Source organism: Pelophylax lessonae, assembly GCF_965119305.1.
Source record: "Pelophylax lessonae genome assembly, chromosome: 2".
NCBI classification, from domain to species: Eukaryota; Metazoa; Chordata; class Amphibia; order Anura; family Ranidae; genus Pelophylax; species Pelophylax lessonae.
This window is the reverse complement of record NC_138769.1, coordinates 326,050,262-326,064,677: the sequence shown is the minus strand read 5'-3', so window position 1 is coordinate 326,064,677 and position 14,416 is coordinate 326,050,262. Positions and strand designations below refer to the sequence as shown.

General features: G+C 41.7%; 1 protein-coding gene across 4 annotated transcripts in view; it reads left to right on the top strand.

Moving 5' to 3' along the window:
• HIVEP3 (HIVEP zinc finger 3) overlaps positions 1 to 11,737 on the top strand; it is a 223,517-nt gene extending 211,780 nt beyond the window's left edge. For all 4 annotated transcript variants that reach the window (XM_082246722.1, XM_082246721.1, XM_082246723.1 and 1 more), the window contains 2 exons: positions 2,810 to 3,618; positions 9,458 to 11,737. In XM_082246722.1, coding sequence (XP_082102848.1) covers positions 2,810 to 3,618; positions 9,458 to 9,916 — 1,268 coding nt within the window. In that variant the 3' untranslated portion in view covers positions 9,917 to 11,737. The remainder of the gene's footprint in view (positions 1 to 2,809; positions 3,619 to 9,457) is intronic.
• The last annotated feature ends 2,679 nt before the right edge of the window (positions 11,738 to 14,416 follow it).

The following is a 14,416-nucleotide window of genomic DNA, read 5'->3' as shown; positions in this document are numbered from 1 at the left end:
TGTCAGCGTTTTATAATGCCTCATGGGATGTGTAGTTCTGCAACAGCTGCAGGGCCGTAGTTTGGGGATCCCTGATCTATTGGAACCAATTGCCTTTAGAAGTGACCTAATTAGTGAATAGAGTTCACCTGTGTTTAATCTCATTATAAATACAGCTGTTCTGTGAAGCTCTCAGAGGTTTGTTATAGAACCTTAATGAACAAACAGCATCATGAAGGCCAAGGAATACATCAGACAGGTCAGGGATAAAAATGTGGAGAAGTTTAAATCAGGGTTCGGTTATAAAAAAAAAAAATATCCCAAGCTTTGAACATCTCATGGATCACTGTTCAATTTATCATCTGAAAATGCAGAGTATGGCACAACTGCAAAGCTACCAAGACATGGCCATCCACCTAAACGGACAGGCCGGGCAAGAAGAGCATTAATCAGAGAAGCAGCCAAGAGGCCCATGGTAACTCTGGAGGAGCTGCAGAGATCCACAGTTCAGGTGGGAGAATCTGTCCGCAAGACAACTATTAGTCGTGCACTCCACAAATAAGGCCTTTATGGAAAAGTGGCAAGAAGAAAGCCATTGTTGAAAGAAAGCCACAAGAAGTCCCATTTGCAGTTTGCGAGAAGCCATGTGGGGGACACAGCAAACATGTGGAAGAAGGTGCTCTGGTCAGATGAGACCAAAATTGAACTTTTTGGTCTAAGGCTCGGTTCACACTATTGCGATGCGGGAAGGCTGCGAATTCGCAGCCTGTTCCCGCATCGCACACGCACCCCCGGTAGTTCACACTGCCATATGCGATCCGCTGGGGGTGTCAATGTAATCTTAACGACACCCCCAGTTTGATCGCATATCGCAGTGCGATCGTGCAGTTCGCACAGGATCGGATCGCACAAGTGTGAACCGCTGTGCGATCCGATCCTGATGCGGCAGCAAAAATGCCTCCTGTGCGTCTTTGCTGCGGGTGCGGTGCGAATTTAGCCATACAAACTGTATGGCTAAACTCGCACCGCACAGCTGATCGCATGTCATGTCGGAGCAGTGCGCTCCGACATGACATGCGAACCCGGCACACGCAGTAGTGTGAACCGGGTCTAAAAGCAAAGTGCTATGTGTGGCGGAAAACTAACACTGCACATCACCCTGAACACACCATCCCCACCGTAAAACATGGTGGTGGCAGCATCATTTCATGTGGATGCTTTTCTTCAGCAGGGACAGGGAGGCTGGTCAGAGTTGATGGTAAGTTGGATGGAGCCAAATACAGGGCAATCTTAGAAGAGAAGCTGTTGGAGTCTGCAAAAGACATGAGACTGGGGGCGGAGGTTCACCTTCCAGCAAGACAATGACCCTAAACATACAGCCAGAACTACAATGGAATGGTTTAGATCAAAGAATATTCATGTGTTAGATTGGCCCAGTCAAAGTCCAGACCTTAATCCAATTGAGAATCTGTGGCAAGACTTGAAAATTAATGTTCACAGATGCTCTCCATCCAATCTGACAGAGCTTGAACTATTTTGCAAATAAGAATGGGCAGAAACTTTCACTCTCTAGATGTGCAAAGCTGGTAGAGACATACCCAAAAATACTTGCAGCTGTAATTGCAGCCAAAGGTGGTTCTACAAAGTATTGACTCAGCGGGGCTGAATACAAATGCAAGCTACACTTTTTTCAAATATTTTTTTGTAAAAAAAATGTGAAAACCATTTATCTTTTTTCTTCTACTTCACAATTATATGCCACTTTGTGTTGGTCTATCACATAAAATCCCAATAAAATACATTTACGTCTTTGGTTGTAACATGAAAAAATGTGGAATATTTTGAGGGGTATGAATACTTTTTAAAGGCACTGTATGCGCTCCTGTATTAGTGCTGGGAGCACATGATGAGCATGCTTCCAGTACAGAGATTGAGCTTTCACCTACAGCACCAGGTCTCATACTAATGATCGTGAACCAGGAGAACTGGCTCCCAATCATGATCACTGTGATTTAGTCAGTGTGGTCTCTCAGCTCTGATAAGCAGGGGATGGAGAGCTGACTGCACACAGGAACAGAGCTGAGGCTGTCAATCAGCTGGAGCTCCCTCCCCTGTCACCATTTTTCTATTGGTGTCAGGAAAACTTGCTTATGGCAGAGGAGCAAAGCAGCAGACAAAAATTATACTTGATAGTCTTAATTGAGACAAGTACACACTATAGAGGGATATTCTTTGTTCATATTTTATGTTTGAGGTTTAAAACTTTAGGTTTCTGTATCCATTGTGCCATTCATGTCAGTCTTAGAGTTATAACAAAGCATATTTGGGCAGCAGAGCCACACACTGTCTGAATTAACCTAATAATGATGTGGAAGGAGGAGTTGAGCTCAGATTCCTTCTTTTAACCATACCCCGTTGACGCGTTTCATCGCAATAGGGCTTAGTCATATTCACATCTATGACTAAGCCCTGTCGTGAAATGTGTCAGAGGGGCTTGGTCTAAGGGAGGAGTTACAGCTGAAGCCAATCTACACTCATCATTTTTAGGTTCTTTTGAAATTGTATCCTATTGAGTTTGACATGCTTATATCAGAACCAGTACCTGGTAGTCAGTTTGAAGGGGGGGTGTTATGTTCTAGGCTTTGGAGCAGTGCTTTTGTTCTGTCAAAGCATATTTAAATGTTATCTTTCCAGTAAGACTACTGGGGACTCTGAAAGGTAATTTCACTTGTGTATATGGGCATTCCATTTATGCTTTTACTAGCAACAGCAAGAATATTCTTGTTCTATGCTCACTTTGGTAACTTTAATCTGTTTTGCCATATCTCAGGGACAAGTGATGAGCGATGGCCGGACAGCGATGTGGTGGAAGAGCACCAGTTCTCTGACTTGGAAGATACAGAAGATGATGATGATTCTGATGAAGATGATGAAGAGGATGATGATGATGATAGTCAGGAAGAGAGGAATTTAGATCCCTCTCCAATTACAACCACCCAATTCTCACCTAATGAATTAAGACAAAACCCTGAGATAGCAGACTTCTCTTCAGCTTGTCAGTTTTCTCCCCAATTACTGCAAACTTCAGAGCCTCTTGATGAAGATCCCCAGCCCAGAGCAGTTCCTGAACATACCAGAGAATTACCACATAGGCGATGGTCTCCTGGAAAAGACATTGGAAGTAGTAGTAGTAGACCTGGCCCTTCCCGCAGACACATCCTTCAGAAAAGAGAGGGCTCCGCAAAATGCTTCTCCCCAACAAGATGTACCTCTCCCCGCAGAGGGATGTCTCCTTGTCATCGTCTGATATCAGCAAGAGAAGCGTCACCACTGGGGTGCATTTCTCCTCAGCACCTATCACCCCACCGCAGTCTTTCACCTAGAGCCTTCATGTCCCCAGAACATGGTTCTTCACCACCTGCCAGACATCTCTCCCCCAGCAGAGAAATGACAAGTCTGAGGTATCCAGCTTTTAGAGGTGGCTTAGCCTCACCACCACAGTACCCATCTCCTGGTAGGGAGGAGTCGCACCTCAGTAGGTCAGATGCTCAGATCCACTTGAAAGCTCAGCACGGGGTCTTCCCATCTACAGCTCTACCTCACAGGACTTCTGGTATTTTGGAGGCTTCGGGAATAAAGGTAAGGGGCAAGGATGGTAAATAAGCCTGATTTCTTTGGAATAATTATCCTAATATCTGGCTGTGATTAAAACCGTTTTTATATTGGCACAAATATCCAGGGGCCAATAATTTTCAGCCACATCTGCATTGTGTTTTTCCACATTTCTGTGGACAATTACTTTTTTTTTTAACCAATTGAGTGCCAAGTGATGTGTATGAAACACTGCTATCTGGGGGGTGGGTTACAATATAATAAGCCTTGCACCCACATTTGTTTTGGTGCATTTTCCAGATTCATTCATGCAAATGAAAAGTCAATTTGGGAACCATATAGAATTTCATTTATTCCATCAGGTCCAGATGAACAAATGTAGGAGTTTTATTAATTTAAATACTAAGTTGACTTGTATCCAAACACAACAGTATAATGTTGAATCAGAGTAAATTAATGACTGAAAACGTCTACCCTGCGCTGAGTAAATATCTTCCACTTCAAAGACTGCTGCCGCTGTTCATCAATCAGTGACTCAAAATATATAATAATACCACAGCGCAAGAAACAGTCCAACACCCCCAATATGTAACAAGTGCTACCACATATGGCTAAAAAATGCAGTATATGAACAAAATAGGATGAATTGTTGAATAAACAAATAAAATACAAATTCCCATAAAATCAAAACATGGAATCAAAAACATATTTTTGAATATTGTAAAAAATCCATAGACAAGGATGTGTCCAGTGAAAGTTCGTAGAATAAATAAAGTAAATAGAGTAAATAGAATATTCAAAAATTGTGATCAGAATTTTTTTTTTTAAAAAAACTTTTAAAAAATACATAAACAAGCAAGTGTCCAGTGAGAGTTTGTGGAAAGTGCTCCTTAATCCAAAACATCCATGTGACTTTTGTGCAAAGTGGCTGTGTTTCACACCCCCTAGTGAATTCACTTACCAAACAGTGTGGACCCCTGGGCAATACTGCATAGGGGTCTATCAGGCTTTGGCTGGTAAGTTTGGTGGGTACAGGATCTTGGATACCTCCTAGTGTCCAGTGCCTGGAATAGAAAATAAAGAATAGCCAAAATTCACCATCATCTAGTAAAGTTTGACACATGCTCATTCTCCTGCTCCTTCCTATTCTACCTGTCCCCAAGGGTTCCTCACTCAAAAAGTTGCACTTTTTGCCCTCTGTTAATTACCCCACCTAAGCCAGTTATTGTGTAAGCATGACCTATTACAACTCCCTGAGGGGTTTTTGCTTCTAGAAAAAGGGTTTTGGATGATGGGCAAGGAGGTACCAATGGCTTCTGTTTCAGCAGAACTTGTAATCTCATCCACGGGCTATTTAGAATCTTGTCAGTTTATTTGTATTTTTGAACAGATTTTCAGATTCCATCACTTCCTGTAGCTTGTATCAGCTAGGTCATGTCCCAGAAGCCTTCACTTCCGGAATTATGTATTTTTGATTTGTTTTAAAAAAAATTCTGATCACATTTTCGATTATTTTTCACGACACTTGCTTGTCTATGGATTTTTTTACAATATTCAAAAAAATATTTTGATTCTATGTTTTGATTTTATGGGAATATGTATTTTATTTGTTAGTTTATTTAACATTTCATCCTATTTTGTTCATATACTGCATTTTTTAGCCATACTTGGTAGCACTTGTTACATTTTGGGGGTGTTGAACTGTTTCTTGGCTGTGGTATTGTTATAAATGTTGAATCAGATCTGACCAGAAGTAGAGACATTTTAGCCATAGCTACTAAACATTGAAGAAAGAATCTTTCAATCAGTGTGTCATCTGATGCTGAGATATAGCTGATTTCAGTAAGAATAAGCTTTAACCCAGAGGAAAACCAGCAAAAAAGGTAGTTTTTAAGTATCAGTTTCCCAGATTGTGAACTATAAAGAGAAAAGAGTTCTTCAGCTATACTATGACATATATCTAATGCCAGCTAGAGAGCATGGTATGATATGCTGTAAATTGCAGTATAATCAGGGTAACTACAGGGGTTGCAATTGCAACCGGGCCCCATGCCCCAGGCGGTCTGTGCGGCTCCTCTGTACACCTGGATAGGAGGGGCGGCGTGGGCAGCATGTAGAGAAATCACTGTCCTCCTTTTTCCTCCTGTAGCTGCAGAAGGAAAATGGAGGAGATTGGCTCCTCTGTATGCTGCCCCGCCACTCCTCCTATCCAGTTCACTTGTGTTCTGCTGTCTCTGGGCCCCTGTGTGCTCCCCTGGTCCCCCCACCCACCGTACAATAGAGAACCAGGAAGGGGTCGGTAAGTATGTAATTTACCAGCTCCTTCCTTTTCTGAATGGACAGAGTCTTAGTCAGTGACATTGTGAAAAAATAAAATAAAATGATAAAAAAAAAATACAATTAAAGTTTAAATTACCGAAAAATAAAAACTACTGACACCAGGATCACAAAAGTCACACTTGCGATCGGGCCCTGGCATTCCACCACCGTGGGGATGCCCCAAGATGGCAGGAAGGGGGCCCACTGCAGAACTTGTGAAAGGGTCCCGATGCGGGACCGTAATAAAGGGCCCCGCAACAAGTGTAAAGAGCCCCAGGCTTGTAGGGAGGAGCCCTGGCCATGGGTCCGGGGGGCCCTTCATGGTTTTTTGCACCGGGGCCCTGAAGGTTCAAGTTACGCTTTTGAGTATAATGCTGAAGGATACCTTCTCTTGGCTGCAGAAATTATTCTCTTGTATTGCTCAGATTGTGGCATCATATTTGGCAACAAATAATGTCAGGTAAGAAAAAGGGGGGGGGGGCTCTGGGGGCAGCTGCAACAAAGAAGGTTTTTCACCTTAATGCCTTCTATGCATTAAGGTGAAAAACCTTCTTTGTTGCAGCTGCCCCCAGAGCCCCCCCCCCCTTTTTCTTACCTGACATTATTTGTTCCAGCGATGTGCACAAGCCCATAGGCTCCAGTGGCTGTCTCTCCCCTCATTGGATACATTGATAGCAGCAGGAGCCATTGGCTTGCGCTGCTGTCAATCAAATCCAGTAACACGGTAGCGGGGGGGACAGGGCTGAGTTCTGCTGTCTGTGACAATGGAGGCAGCAGCGGGACTCGGGAGCGCCCACACAGGTACTCCCAATGGAAAGCGGCCCTCCGTGGGGGCACCCGATGAAGGGGAGGAGCCAGGAGCGCCGGCGGGGCAACCCGGAAGAGGAGGTTCAGGGCTACTCTGTGCAAAACCCTTGCACAGAGCAGGTAAGTATAACATGTTTGTTATTTTTATTTAAAAAAATCGGAACCTTTATAACCCCTTTAACTAATAACCAGATTTTATACGGTTAAATAATACATTTGGGTGAGTGTAGATGGTTGAACACTATGCATTTGTGAAATGATTATGATGCTTATAGCTTGCTTTAGGTTAGTCCCAACAAAACAGATATTTGAGCTTTTGTTAGATGTCTGCCAGTGGACATAATAACTCACTGGTCTTCAAAATTTCATCCACTTACCGCATGTGGTAGGATTATTGCAGAACCAAAAACTTATGTAGTTGTATGTAGCTGTTGGAGTCCCTAAAGAACTGTGGTCTCCCAATAAAAAAGAAGTTTCTCTGTCGCTCATTGACAGACGCAGTCCTCTTGATTAATATCAAATCGGGTTATACTGCCCTCTACAGGAGTAGGACACTAGGCAGAAGGAAAACGTTCTGGCCACACCTTAGGGGCAGTCCCAGAGGGTATATCCTCTCTCTCTCTCCCTGCTACAGGATGTCAGTTTTTTTCTATCTAGTTAGGAGTAAGGACCTAAGTTCCTTGCTGGGATCTTTGGTCCTGGCAAGATTTTTTTAGAAAATGAGCTTAAGAGAAAAGGATTTTACGGTAAGATTTTACAAAAATCCATTTTTTGCAGCAGTTCCAGGTTTTCAAAATCTATTGGTACTGCAAGTGATGTCTACCTTGCACAGCTTTCTGTGATAGGGTGACAATGCTGCTGTACTACTCCTGAATTCAAAGCTGCATCATCACCCTTGTGTAGGCTGGGTCAAAACATTGTAATTGGTTTTAATTGTAGGATTTTTAAAATAAGATTCATAGTAGCTGCTGACTTTTAGGGCCCATTCACACTAGGGGGCAGCAGCCATTTTGGGCTGCAGAGCCATGCAACAGGAGGCGGTGTGATACTCTTTTTATTGCATTACACAACCTTGTCTTTTATCCTTCTCTTGTACAAAGTAAGGCCCTTTTCACACTGTCCGCTCCATCGGTGGACTCCGTTTTTCTCAGCGGGGGATCGATCCGCCGATCCCCCGCTGAGCAGGCGGATGGCAGCTCTGTCTCCACTCTGTGTGCAGAGATGGAGCTGTCAGATCCCCACTGTCCTCTATGGGGGAATTGGATGAGAACGGACCGCCTGCCGTTCTCATCCGATCCCATCTGATCCGATCCATCAGACGGATGGAAAATAGGGTTTCCATCCGTCCGGATTTGACGGACAGGATCAGATGTCAACGGACATGTATCCGCTGACATTCGCTGCTCCATAGAGATGCATGGGGCATCCGTTCAGATCTGCCTGAAAAACTGACATGCGGATCTGAACGGTCCGCATGTGTGAAAGGGGCCTAACACTTTAATCCTGTCACTGCACAGCTGTACAGTGTGCTGTGCTTGCTGTGGGGTGACATGCAGGGCCATCCAGGGAGGTGCGATATTATGCAAACATGTTGAATAATGTACAGCTGTGGAACACAGTAAACCAACATGTTCTGGTGTCCGTATTTATCCATGAGGAGAAACGCAGCTAACTGCGCACATAGTGTAAACCGTCCCTTAAGAAACAAGTGCTTGCCAGTCTAGAAGTCCAGCCCCGTCTTCCCCTGGGCTGTTTTTTTTGTCAGGTCTTCGCATCCCTGGCACGGTCAGTTTGACTGTCTGTCACTTCTTTCCCACTGCGCATGTACAAGATCACTCTGTTTTTCTCAGACTGGTCCTTCAGCCAGGAGGTTGTAGGCAGGGTGGGGGTGGGGGGGGACTTCCGTAATTCTAGCCTAGGTGAGAAATGATGAAGTGGGAGCAGGTACCTAACCGAAAAAGATACCTGCTCCCAGCTAAGAAACTTTACTAAATGGTAGAGGGGGGCGGAGGAGGGTGATGAGTGAACTTTCACTTTTAAGTCACCTTTTGCAAAGAAAAAATATTAAGTGTACCCACATCAATACAAAATAAAATAGCAAATTATAATTTTGTATTTTATTTATTTTTTTATTTGGAGCCTGCAAATCCATGCAAATTGCGATCAGTGCATCCTTGTGTACAGTGATCAGGCTTCTGCAGACTGTTCACCCCAACTCAGATCTGTACCAAGTTACGGACCTTCAGGTATGGGCCTGGAGGAAGTCCCAATGGGCTACAGATGTCACCAGACTTGTGCTTCATTGAGAACTACAAGTCTGTTTGCCACTTGTGAGAACTACAGATCACGTGAATAAATGAGGTGGCTGTGTGGCCTACGCCAAATTTAGAAACACACAGGGCACTCGAGAGAGAACAACGTCCTTGATTCAGTAAGGGGAAGGGGCAGTTTAGGGATGGGGGGGTTGCAGACTGTAACCATGTTTCATATTGCACCCAAAATCTGGGTGTAACATGGAACATGGTCAGATAGATGGACTTGGCCTTTAAAGCCATCAGTACATTGGCGTTCAGGGTCCGAAGCATTTACAGCAATTGGATGCAGGGCTAGAAAATGTTATTGTCACTCCAGGATTATAATACAGACTACATTATTGCTTTTTGGATTTACCTGTATACATGATTAGATGTTTAATCTGTTGCTTTGAACCGTAGTATAAAGTGTGTTTTGTATTTTTTAGAAATCAGGACCATCCTCTTCTTCATCCAGATCCCTCTGCTCACCTGTTATGCCTCACATTTTGCCAAGGAGTGGGGAGAACTTGTACACTCATTTACCCCTGCACTCACAATATCTTCAAAGGACAACCTACCCAATGATACCTATTGGAGGCATTCAGATGGTACAGGCCCGGCCTAGCCCTCAGCCCTCTCTCCTGGGACCTGCGTTCCCTGGGCTACATTCGGAAGGTCCTGACAAGGAGACACCCCAGCAGCCACAAGAAAGAAGCGAACAGCCACTCAGGACTAACAATCGAGAGGAGGAGGAAGACAGGGTACTATCCCCCCCCAGCACAGCCCCACAACATTCCCCAACACCAAGCACTTACTGCCAGACAGCTTGCACTCCACCTCCACCTGGAACAACTCTTGTCCACACCAGCTCTCTGAAAGGGGAGCGTTTGGAAGAAGAGGGGTGACTGGACATTATATAGAATGGATGATCCCAATTTAGAGTTCTTGCCCTGTGACATCTTTGTCTAAGTTACAGTGTGTGGAAACACTTAGGACATTAGAAAGGATTTATTTTATAATCTAGACAGTCCTGAGGTGTTACATTGGTGCAAATACTAAGATGTGAGTTATGGATTCGTTCAGGATACAGGGTAAGGATCTTAGAGCATGGTGGATGGATGGTTTCACAAAGTAAAGAATGCATTCTTAGAAATGGAATTTAGAAGCGTTCAGCTTTGTAAGATGGCTCACCTTGGATACTTGAATAAGCGTTCAGGGTATGACTATGACCTTTGAATAGAGACATTATGGTACAAAATAAAGATCCTTGTAGGATGTGAAATAAGGGTTTACAGATACACATGGCTTATATACAGTGTGCGTGTATATGTGTGTATATGTATATACACACACTGAATATAGATTCCTTTTTCTCCCTGTCTGGGCTGAAGAGGTTGAATGACTTCATTTCATTCCTTTTTTTATTTAATAGTTTCTCGTAGTTTTTTTCCATGTACTTTTTCCTACCCATATGCAGTTTATCTGTGCCTTTTGTACACAATTTACTTCAAAATGGGAAAAAACAGAAGCGGAACTTTGTACGCTGTGAAAGAAATGTGAATCTTTTCTTATGCTTACCTGCTATAAATATTCTTAAGGGGATAAGCAAACTTCCATGAATCCCCCTTGCTGGGCTCCCCCATATAATGTGATCCTGAGATCTGGGTAGCACATGCACTGACGTTTTTTTTTTTTTGTTTTTGTTTTTTTTAATATGTAGCCTATATATATATCAAAATATATATCTATATATATTGAACTGGGATAGGCATCCACAGTGATGTACAGATATTTATATGAATTTATTTAATTAGCACTGTATTGTCTTTACCGTTTCTGCTTTAAGGGTTTTGGGTACAAAAAAAGGAAAAGCTTTATTTTAACTTTTTTATGTTGTAATAAATCCAGCACTTGTAAAATGTGATTGAAAGCGATACAGCACTTGGTATGCTGTACTGTAACGCCAATTGCCTGTGCATAAACGCAGTTTTTGCACTGATTAGGAGTACCTGATCTCTGAAGATGAGGTTGTGGAATGACAGGGGATAAGCCACGCTGCACTGTGGCACCAAGTTCATTTTGGTGGCCAACTGCAATACAATGCATTACATAAGCAGTGCTGCCTGGTACTCCTTGTGAGTTGGTTAGCGGTATTAGTTAAACATTTGTATCATAATATTGGTTAACTGCTGATGGATTAACCATCTCACTCGTCTACAAGGGAATCATCAGTGCTTTTACCCTTTCTTCGCAACATGCAGCACTTGCTGACTTGTTTTATTAGGATCTCTTGAGTTGATATAGTGCAATCTTTTCTTTTTTTAGCACTTAAGGAAAATATTTCCACGCGGCACCTTATTTCCATTTTGTTTTTGTCCTTACCTCCCATCCTTTTCGTCTTAATGCTTTGCTCAGCACTTGAATTGTCTCTCTTTTTTTGTTATACTTTTCTACTATTGCAAGGTCAGGAAACCACTGTGTCTCCTGCTACCTGGTCCGATCTGCATTTATAAGACTTTGTTATTTCTCTTAAACTCTTCTCATGGAAGTAAAATGTAAGCCTTTAAATTAAGCACTTTTGCAAGCCATCAGAATGCTTTTATTTATTTATTTTTTTAAAAATAATTTTGATTCATTTATACATAACTTCACATTCATGCTCAGTGACATGAATTAAAGCACACTTCCACTTAACACTGAAAATTCAGTAGGTGTGCTTTTGCAAATTGGGGGAGGAGGGGGTTTTACAAAGGCAGCTTTACAGAAAGAAAGCACAGACTTTAGTCAAAATGACCATGTGCTTGCAGCTTCTTTTGTAAAATCCCCCTCTGGTGGTCACCAGTAGTTTTATACCCATTTAATATGCGCCTTCGAGCAGGTCTACATAGTATGCGTTTTCAGTGCAGAGCTGCTGCACACAAGACATTTATTTCAAATGTATGAAAAGTTGGCCAATAGGTTTTCCCAATAACGAAGTTGCATTGTCAAATTAAACAGTGCAGATCCATTTGTTAAATAAGCAGCAGATTTACACTGGAAAGACATTTGATTGACTCCTTGCCTGTCTTTGTAAATCTCCCTGATGTTTTTTCTTACTGCGATGACACTACCAGCATCTCCACCATTTTACACCGTGTACCCCAGTGGAATATTAGAGGGTTGTGCTGCTTGGGAACAGAACTTCTGTTGGATTCCTTCTCAGAAGCTGCACAGGCGTGCAGTGCATGTGATTTACACAACATCCAACCCAACGCTGAATTCAAACTTTGGATGGAATTGTTTCTATAAGGTCATAACATCACATACTGGTTCTTGCATACTGTAGATGTATGTTGGTGTTACACATGCACAGATAAGGCCTGCAAGCTATTTTGGAAGGTTCTCTTGGCTCCAAAGCAGTGTGGTATGCATGTATTCGTGAAGGAGCAGGCTCCTTGTTACACTTTTTATATTGCCGCAACATATTAAGGAAGCAGTATATTCGATTTCTGTGCTTGATTATTGCCTGTTACCCTTCCTTTTCATTTCAAATAATACTTCTGAAACAGAAGGTAATATCTTTTATTACAGAATCCATAAGTGAAGAAAGGGCTGTTTATCTTTTGGGCCCCATGAGCATCATTGTCTACCCATTTTATACCCAAATGGAGCGCTTAGAAAACTCTTTGCTCAAAATAGTTAGAGGATAATTTTTTTTTTTCTTGTATTTAAACTGAAGGCCTCTGTTTTCTTGCATGGATCTTAACCTACACACCAGTTCCATAATACTGTGTGTTATTTTGGCTTTAGAGACCGGCAAGGTATATGTTCTTTAAGCAAAAATAGCTTGTCAATTTGTAGAGAGCAAGCATGCTACCTCAGCTGAAGTGGTATCAAAATATACGATATCAAAGGGCAATTTTTTTTTTTTTATTTCAAAATAATATTTTCTGTAGGTTGTACAGAAATGGGTTAGGAAGTATTGCTCTAAGCCAGAGCCGAACGTACATATTTTTTGCAAATTACTCTTACATTGACTGCCACCAAAATATTAATGTACCACATATGTAGATCATCTTATGCAACATAAGAACACTTACTGACATGCTTACACATGCAACTGATGCACAGTAAAATAAAGGCAGCTTCTGATTTTACCTAGTTGCAGGCAGATCTTTCCATTGGCAACTTTTGTTAAACTTTCCCCATCTTGTGGTTAGTATTAGTACTGCACCAGTTTAAAATGCATACCTGACTGGGTGTAACGTGTGCTTGCAGACCCTTTTTCAGTTGTCTGTTGCACTAAAAACTGTTCCTGATATAGTAATTTTGCCCCAGTATGTAAATATTGCATTTTTATATTAATCTTGACTTGGAATTAATTAAAAATATGTCTTTATTTTCAAACAGTGTAGTTCATCAAATGGAGGATTTCAGGCAGTAAGATTTAGGTGACATTATAAAAAGCTCTGCTGGTTAGCACTTTTCTCCTAAGATACTGTTTCTCAAGTTCCTGGTTTAAATGAATATTTCAGCATAGGTAAGGTAATTGTTTCCTCTTGGTGAACAATAGACTCCTACAGATAACTATTGTCGAAGTAAGATATTCTTAATATGAATGCCAAAGATAATTCTATGTAACTTCTAAGGTTTTTATATGCAGTCTGGCATGAATATGAATTTATAGTGTATCTGGATGTAAATGATTTGGCAATACATACAGAATGTAAACATCTCATACCCTTGACACCCAAGCCAAAATTCAGACTTGTAGAAGGTTAGTTGAAGCAGGTATTTGACACACGGATATTTCTGTTTAATGTACAGTTCTAGTGATTCATTGTCTGAATGCATATTGGTCAACCAGGAAAATCGCCATTCTCTCCACACTTACTGGCAAAACCTGTCAGGGAGCCTTTATATGCTTTAGACTGAGAAGCAAGTCCGACTAGGAAACATGACTTGCATTTGAAATAAGTTCACAATGAGTTTGAAATCAGTTTGAGATATATTTTAGATTCATTCACACTGCTTTGTATGCAGAAATAAAAGCAAAGCAACCCAATTCATGGAAAAAGCAGCAATAATCACAGGTATGCACTGCTCTCAATAAGGTCCAGTTCAATATGCAAACCCTGCATTCCACGTTCATCAAATATGCTTCACAAACTGATGTCACACATACAAATTCTCCTGTATGCTATTTTTGAAAAAGCCTATCTGCGCGATAATAATTGTATGCACTCCTTTAAATGACATCATCATTAATACATTAGTATATCAATATGTCTTTGTTATTTGAGTGTCAAGAAATCAGCAGGGAGTGAAGTGAGGAAGTAATAGGCCTTCTTGCGTTTTTTATTAGAGGCCTCTCAAATAAGCACAGTATTATTTTCTAATTTTAAAAGCTAACTAAATCTTACTGC